The sequence below is a fragment of the Amaranthus tricolor genome, chromosome 5 (assembly GCF_026212465.1).
Source record: "Amaranthus tricolor cultivar Red isolate AtriRed21 chromosome 5, ASM2621246v1, whole genome shotgun sequence".
Taxonomy (NCBI): Eukaryota; Viridiplantae; Streptophyta; class Magnoliopsida; order Caryophyllales; family Amaranthaceae; genus Amaranthus; species Amaranthus tricolor.
The window spans coordinates 23595410-23604971 of NC_080051.1; the positions used below are offsets into that span (position 1 = coordinate 23595410).

At 29.4% G+C, this 9562-nt stretch overlaps 1 protein-coding gene across 1 annotated transcript; it reads left to right on the plus strand.

The window, feature by feature from the left end:
• The first annotated feature begins 986 nt into the window (after positions 1-986).
• LOC130813309 (beta-amyrin 28-monooxygenase-like) lies at positions 987-4685 on the plus strand. Its single transcript, XM_057679117.1, has 4 exons — positions 987-1607; positions 2328-2839; positions 3565-3752; positions 4161-4685. Exons 1-4 carry the CDS (start codon positions 1168-1170, stop codon positions 4470-4472), a joined length of 1452 nt encoding a protein of 483 aa, XP_057535100.1. The 5' UTR covers positions 987-1167; the 3' UTR covers positions 4473-4685.
• The last annotated feature ends 4877 nt before the right edge of the window (positions 4686-9562 follow it).

The following is a 9562-nucleotide window of genomic DNA, read 5'->3' on the forward strand; positions in this document are numbered from 1 at the left end:
GATGGTATTAAATAAATAAATTATAAATCAATTAGAAAATTGTAGCAGTACGTGGGAATGGGATGACAACCACACTGAATTATGCAACTCGCCAAAAAGATGATGTATATGTATATCTTGTAACCCGCGAGCACCTCGTGGGAAACCCCGAATCCCCCATCTCCATATGTATATTTTTTATAATATTATCATACTCCTATTCATTTTTGTTATGTCTTCCACGCGTACCATGCTAATTAATTACTCCTTCCCTTTTTTTTATTGATATTATTTTTTATTTTGGACTGTATTTTTATTTTGTATTATTTTTATTTTAAAAAAAAATTTATAATTTTCTTTTAATATCATGCATATATTTTGACTATCTTTTAATATATCTTCACGTTAATATATAACTATCTTCATTTATGTCTAGAAAGATAGTTAAAAATATGTGAATTTTATTTTTATTTGGTTGAGGCGATTTAATAAATAATGAGATATAAATATGTTAATTCTATTAAAAAGGAGCAACTCATTAAATAGTTTTAAATGATAATTAAAAAATTAAGTGATTACATATTCTATTAATTATATTCTTAACATAAATATTTTTAGAATAATAAGTTTAAAAAGGATAGGTCGTCAATATTCCTTTAATTTAATTATATATTTCTTTTCGATTATTAATTACCAAATTTGTTAACTATTGCCAAGATATGTGGTTGAATTTTACAAAGATTATTCCAAATTTAATTTACGACTTCAAAACTATATTTTAACATATATTAATCTATATTTAGTCATCATAATATTATTTAATTTGATTAATTTTCATGCATTAGAATATAATTAATACAAGTAAATACACCGAAGATATACGAGACACATTTGATTGTATTACACATATAACAAAAGCCAAAATAACTTTTATTTTAAACATATGATTTGTCAAAGATACATACACATCAATAATATATTCAACAATTATATAATAGCATAATCATATATATTGTTGATTTTCCCATAACTAAATTAATATTTTCTCTTTAATAAAAAAACATGTAGGATCATGGATCCACTATGTTGGGTATGACTAAAAAAACAAACATCAAGATATATATAGCCAACACTTTCTAATAAATAAGAATACAACTCTTTTCCAATCATCCAAGAGACAACACCAATATGGAGCTCTTCTTCCTTTGTGGTGTCATTGTATTTGTCTTCCTATGTCTAGCATCCCTCCTCCTCATCTACAACCACAACTCGAGTCGGGGGTATTCGCTACCCCCGGGAAAAATGGGGTGGCCGGTGGTGGGCGAGTCGTTGGAGTTTTTGTCGACCGGGTGGAAGGGTTACCCGGAGAAGTTCATTTTTGATAGGCTTAACAAGTATAAACCAAGTCTAGTGTTTAAGACATCTATATTTGGAGAAAAGGTTGCAATTATGTGTGGTGCTACGTCTAACAAATTTTTATACTCCAATGAGAACAAATTAGTACAAGCTTGGTGGCCTAAATCAGTTGATAAAATCTTCCCTTCTTCTACACAAACTTCTTCTAAAGAAGAAGCTAAGAAAATGAGGAAACTCCTTCCTAACTTCCTCAAGCCTGAGGCTTTACAAAGGTATAATTACTTAACAACATTAGCATATTATATCATGTTTAAATAATATGATGTTTTTCAATCATATGTATACCATTTGTTAATATACTTACTTATAGCATCACTTTCCATGTTTTGATGAATGTGTTAAGGTAGTACTTTATTTGTTGCAAATTACTTGCAATATTAAAAATACGTGCTCTATTCATTCATCACATTTAATTTGTGAATAGTTTTTAATCTATAAGTTAAAACATATCAAGATAATAATACTTATCAACTAAAAAGCAAGTAGGATTTTGTTTGATTTGTCACAATGCATATATTACTAATATCAAATTTTTATAATTTTTTATTATACATGATTAGAGATATTAACGACTAAATTAGTTTATTGAATTGTATAAAAAGTCGAACATTACAAGTATTTTAAAACAAAGTAAGTATTACATGATTGATCGATAGAGTATTTAACATCTTTATAGACATCATCATCATCCTCTTAAACTTTTAATTGAGTTGATTTTTACACTCCAATGAGACAAAAAGGTCATAAATTTAAATCTCAATCACCCTCAGTTTAAGTAGAATATTAATGACAAGTATTAGAAGGGTATATATTGCATCCATGCTTTTAGGCCAAATGACTCAACTATCAGCTTAACTTTTTGATCGAGTTGATTGCGGAACAAATTTCACTCTAAACAGCCCAACTAAAAGTTGAACAATTTGTATATGTAGATACATACCCATCATGGACACAATTGCCATTCGACACATGGAATCCGGGTGGGAAGGTCAGGACAAGGTAGAAGTCTTCCCATTAGCAAAACGATACACATTCTGGCTCGCATGCCGACTCTTCCTAAGCATTGAAGACCCTGTCCATGTAGCCAAATTCGCAGATCCATTCAATGACATTGCAGCAGGGATCATCGCAATGCCAATTGATCTTCCAGGGACACCCTTTAACAAAGGAATCAAGGCTTCTAATATTGTTAGGAAAGAATTAAGAGCCATTATCAAGCAGAGGAGGTTAGATTTAGCAGATGGCAAGGCTTCTCCAACACAAGATATACTGTCTCATATGTTGTTAACTCCTACTGAAGATGGGAGGTTTATGAATGAGGCTGATATTGCTGATAAAATCTTGGGTCTTCTTATTGGTGGTCATGATACTGCTAGTGCTGCTTGTACCTTTGTTGTTAAGTTTCTTGCTGAGCTTCCTCATGTTTATGAAGGTGTCTATAAAGGTAGTCTTTTTCTTACTTTTTTGGAATTGTTTAATGGTTTAATGGTTGAAGATTGAATTTAGAGGTATCCATTTGGGTTTCGGTCGGGCTGAATCATGAACATTAGTATCAGGTGGGCTGAATACACTTAGAGTACGTAACATATCATGAGGCTTAAATCATTAGCTAAAGCTTTTGGTTGACTTAGTTAGTTGATCTGGTAACAGAAGCTAGCGTGACAAGAAGTCACGGGTTCAAATCTCAGATACCTTTCATTTAAAGTAGAATATTTAGTGGTAGGTATGAGGAGGGCTTGTGATTGTGGTGCATGTACACTTCTAACCCAAATGGCTCTCGTGTGAGGGGGCGTTAGAGGACATAACATATCTTAGGGCTTCAACCATCAGTTTAAGCTTTTAGTTGAGTTGATTTCTTGACAAATACCCATTTTTATATGTACTAAATCAACTTAATTATCATTTTTCTAGATTATTATGTTTCACAATTCTAATTTAAGTAAGTTTTTAATCAAATGACCCCGACTATAGCTTAGGTAGGCCCAAACTTAGATGTGTCTTGTGGGTTTTTGGTGTGATGTTACAAATTGATTTAATTTTGATTCTTGATTATATGTATATTTATTTTACAATTTGATTTTAATTTTTACACATGAGTTATTTAAGTTCGTCAATTTTGGACATAGCTCAAAGTTAAATTACTGATGGTTATAAAAATTGAAAATGCAGAGCAAATGGAGATAGCAAAAGCAAAGGCACCAGGAGAACTTCTAAATTGGGAGGACATACAAAAGATGAAATACTCATGGAATGTGGCTTGTGAAGTGATGCGTTTAGCCCCTCCACTTCAAGGTGGTTTTAGAGAAGCCATTACTGACTTCATGTATAGTGGATTCCAAATTCCCAAAGGATGGAAGGTATAATTCTACTACCTTACCATAATTTTCTCTTTTGGCATATCATCAAATGTCTCATTTCATATTTGGTAACCTTTTTCGCTTACTGAAGTCCCGAGAGGATTTGATTATTTACGCAATTGTCATTACCCATTTTCTTAAAATTAGCGCAAATTAAAGATAGTGTATGCGTTTTATAAGTTATTGAATCCCTTCGTCCCATTTCATATGATTGTGGGTCGGTATATATCTTCTTCGCTTATGGAGTTTATGCACCTCGTATTTACCCGATAATATGTTAGCATTTACAATAAATCCAGCTCAATTGAACACGAAATATGTAAGGCTAGAAGTAGAACCGGTAATTTAAGTTTTGATCGTGATGGCAATATATGAATACAAAATCTAAATGCCTTTATGAAAATGCAGCTATATTGGAGTGCAAATTCAACACATAGGAACCCAGAATGCTTCCCAGAACCAGAAAAATTCGAGCCATCGAGATTCGAAGGGAACGGGCCAGCACCATACACATATGTTCCCTTCGGAGGAGGACCAAGAATGTGTCCAGGCAAAGAATACGCCAGGTTAGAGATATTAGTGTTCATGCACAATGTTGTTAAGAGATTTAAATGGGAAAAAGTTCTTCCTGAAGAGAAAGTTATCGTTAATCCCATGCCTATTCCTGAGCATGGTCTTCCGGTTCGCCTTTCTCCTCATCCACAACCTGTAGTTGCTTAATTATTTGGGTTTATGCCCCTTTTTTTTTTTTTGGGATTGTAGAAGGGTTGTGGTTGTGGAGGTAGTATTGTACAATTTCATGGGATATGTACTATATGTTTGCATCATGATGCATATGTGTATATTTTCCCAAGTGTTATTGATTTGTTATATGAATTTGAATAAGATTGATATAGGATTAAGATATATGAAATAATACTTTGTTTTGTTCTATTTTTAATGTTTAATAAAAGTAAAGTGGAAATATAGTCTTGCATGGGCTTCATACATTATTCTGACAAAAATATTTACGAGAATTAAGAAAAATAAAATTTTTAGATGGAAAAAGTAAAGATTATAAGTTTAAGTAAATATTAAAATAAAGTTTTATGGAAAAATTATAAGGGTCACAACTATTAAAAGATGCTTAAATAAAGTTACTAGAAAACATATAGTTTTCATAAATAATACTATAAAAATTGCTAGATTATATCATTTAATTATATTTTACTAGTTTACCATTTATTTTTTCTTCGAAAGTTAAAATAATTATATAAAATATTAATTTTCATTTTAAAATGAGATTTTCATAAAAAGTTAATAGTATTGATAATAAAGAAAATTTAATGATTTTCATGTAAAACCCTTTTACTCATAATAAAATAATAATCATTAATAAGTTATAAATTCATCACCTTAAAAAAAGTTCAACAGGTAAGAGTATATGCTGTATATCATAACCAGTTCATAATTCTAAACAACCGATGGGCCCCATTCACGAAAGATCTTAGGAAGTACCCAATTCGTATTCACATTATACGCGAGCGCGAGATTCACGTGGAGACTGGTTCCAGCATTTGACTCTTATGCACCTCATAATTTTCCAATCAACATTATTTATTTGTTCCTTAATTAAAAATTGTTATATCGGGATGGTAAACAATTTTTGCATCTTAAAAATATTTTTTTTATATGTTTAATATACCACTTGAATATATAAATGGAAAAATCTAGTCAGATTTTTATTTATGGTTTATTTGGTTAGCGGTAATAAACGATGATAATGTGAATGAAAATTAGTGTAATTTTGTTTGAAAAATGTCTTGGCTATCTTGATGGTCATGCTTGTTTAACTTCAATCATTTCATTTTCTTCATAAAATTCATTTCAATGCATTATCATTGGAAAATGTGGCATTAGGTAGTAATGAAAATTTGTGAGAAAAAAAACTTTTTTGTGATCAAGTACAGATGGGCAAGGGTCTAAGACCCTACTCAGACCCTATTAGACCCTATCCCTTTTTAAGGGTAAGGGTCTATTTCTTTAGACCCTAAGGGTTCGGGTCCGAGTCCGAGTCCAAAAATATTATAAGGGTCCGAATTCGGGTAGACTCGGACCCGACCCTTGGACTCTTTTTATTTTTTTAAACTTTTATTTTTGAGTGTGAGAGCTTATTTAGGTATTGATAATTTTTTTAATACTAATGCCGTTTGCCATTTCTTGAATCAGATTTGGTACTCTTTTTCACTTCTCTTTCCTCTTAAGTTTTCCCTTATTTCTAAGGATTTTAGGGTTTTATCAATTTTCTCTATCATTAATTTCATCAGCAATCAGGTATTTGACTTCTTCTCTTAACTTCTCTTGAGTTTGGAAATTGTTGCTTAAGCTCATACTTTGGGAAGAAATTCTGTAACAGCTTACCGTAGACGATTGAGAAGCTTTCTCGTTGGTTTCTTTAATGAAATTCAACGCCATTTTAGCTAAATAAACTGAACTTGGCTTTTTGTTTATGTTCATGCTTAATTCATGTTCAATAACTAGTAATTATTCTTTTCAATTCCTCAAACTCCAATTTTTTCTAACTAATTTGGGACCTTACAAAAAAAAATATGTTTATGAAAATATCATTTTGTTATGTTCATGTTTAATGATTTTCTTATGGATTTTTTTTTTGTTGATTTAGGAAATAATAGATGATTTGCGATCTCAAATTGATTCTAAAGACTTTAAGTAGGGTCTATATTTTTTAGACCCTTAAATCTTATCTTATTAAAGAAAATAATTATTTTAGGGTCTGAGTTCAGACCCTAAGGATTTGGCGTAGACCCTAAGGATTTGGCGCAGACCCTAAGGGTCTGGGTTCGAGTCTAAATTTTTAGTAGGGCCCGGATCTGGACCCTATCCTAAAATTAGGGTTCGGGTTCAGGTAGGGTCCAAACCCAACCCAGAACCTTAAATGTCCATCCCTATGATCAAAATTTCATCACCATGAGAATGACATGAAGCTTTTGATGAAATTTTACACTATAAATCATTTTCTTTACCACCATTTAGTACCACTAACCAAACATGTCGTTAATGTATAAATTATTTAGCAAAAACATTTTAAACAATTTAACAAATTATGCATAGAGTCAAAAGCCAAAAATTAAACCAAAAAGCTAATATAAAAATCAGTTGTCCAAAACATACATAACCGTTTTCGCCATCTTGTTATCAGATGATAAAATCAATCAAATATACTTTGTATTGTACATTATTTGTTTGAAGAAATATTGAGATAAAAACATTCTTCAACACAATTATAAATTGGTGTTAGAGATATATAAGGAATATATTCTAAGGTCTTAATTATCAGTTTAAACGGTTAGTTAAATAGGTTTTTGGATATTAAACTGATTATTGAGACCCTATAATATGTATATATATATATATATATATATATATATATATATATATATATATATATATATATATATATATATATATATATATATATATATATATATATATATATATATATATATATATATATATATATATATATATATATATATATATATATATATATATATATATATATATATATATATATATATATATATATATATATATATATATATACTCTAACAAAATATATTATAATGAACATTGAAGTAAATCCAAAGCCCTCAACGAAATAACAACCTTACGATGGTGTTTAATTACGCTCAGCACATTAAATAAGGTTGGGTGAATAAACACAAGTCCTATATTCACCAAGTGTCCAAATTGTAAAATTGTTCCTATACATTGGATAGTGCAAGATGCAGTTTTTCTTCCATGCTCCAACAGATTCCTGGTTATTAATACCATAAATTGTATCATTCATTAATAAACTTATTAGAAAAAATTACTTAAAATAATCTAACTTTTTCATGATTTTTCCATAATATTAATCCCACTTATTTATTTTTAATGAATAATACCAACTTTATAGGGTATTTGCCTAGAGCAACTTTGGGTAACCGGATAACCTGCTATAACAAATTTTTTTTAAAAAAAAGATAAATTTGTAAAATGTCGAAAAAACGTAAAAAAATGTTTAAAAACTTTTAGGAATTTTTAATCTAAATTTATTTAAAATTTTCTAGTTTTATTTTAATTTTTACTTTACTTTTTTTGGTAAAATAAGTACTATAGCAGGTCATTCAGTTACCCGAATTTACTCTAAACAAATACCCCATAAAGTAGAGATTATTCATAGTTAATCAATAGGTGATATTATTGTAGAAAAATCGTTAAAATATTATATTATTCTAGGTAATTTTTCTAACTTATTATCAAACTAATTTATTTTCCACAAACACTCAAGTGAAAGAGTCTCACAAGATATAAGTTTTAAAAGTGATTACTTAAAAGATAAATTTTTTGAAATTAAATGTTTATAAATTAAACTTATGACATAAGTATAATTAAAATTGAAGTAAACCCAACAACGCCCAGGATATTTGGACAACATTTGATTTCCCTTTTAAAGGCACATATTCTTGTTTTCATCAAAGTTAATTAAAATTGAAAATACTTATTTAATACTCTCTTAACACCAATCTTTTATAGCGTGGTCATTATTTTTGTTATTGTTAAATGGTGACTTGAATTCACTAAATTAATTTTATATATTAATGAATGCATAAAGAGGGAATCTCATGAATTGATTAAATGGGTGAGTTAAATATGTAATTTAATGTGTTATGGAGGAATTAAAAGAGTAACTTAAGCATAAGAATTATGGCATGATGAATGATGGTTAATGAGAAGACTAAAGGGTGAATATTATTGTATGAGGCATCCAAGTAATGAAGCATTGCCTTGATCGAGCATTGGATTCGGTTTTTGACTCTTGATGTTCCTTGAAATTGTTTATTTTGCATTAATCCTTAGCCTTAATTATGTAATACTCATTAATGTACAAACCTCTATAAATAGAGATCTCATATGCCATTGTAAAACATTCGCAAATACCCCAAGCCTAAACACTAGCCTATATATCTCTTCTCTATTGTAATTCTCCATTTGAGAGTTCTGTGAATTTCTTTGATAATATAAGTGAGATACTACACACCGGAGGACGTAACCTTAAATTGGGTGAACCTCGTTAAATCTTTGTGTCATTTTATTACATTATTTTCTCTTACAAATATTGTTTTCATTGATAGTGTAATTTGTTCATCACAAGACTTCATACATACGTCTTGGTGATATTAGAGATTGAAACACGTTGTTTGATCTCTAATATAGCATCGTTTTCAATTTTCTAATTGGAAAATAAGAAAAAATTATAAGTGGATGAGATAAATAAGTAATTGAGATTAAAAAAGAGAATAAATTTGCAGATGAGATTAAAAGATTAATAGTGAAACCACTGCCAAAAAATAAAATTATGCAACAGTAAATGAAACAAACTAAAATGAAAAATGACTCATTTTTCACGGGGACAGAGGAAGTAGTTAAAAGCGAACATGGATGCATGTAGCTTATACGTTAATTACACTTTTCTAATATTCATTTATTTAATAGCAAAAATTAAGAAGCAATAAACATCGGATACCTTTGGAGTTTTGACAATTAGTATTTTGTTAACTTTTTAGTTGATTTTTGACTTTTGATTTTTCAATTGAACAACTAAAACACGTTAAAAACCTATCTTTTAAACCAGCCACTAAATTGATTTTTAAATCAAAAAAAATAAAAACTACTCATAAGGCTTGATTGCCAAATTCAAAACGTTACACAAAACTTTTCCAATCTCCATTACAGCTCCTAATTAATTTATAATACACTTTATGATC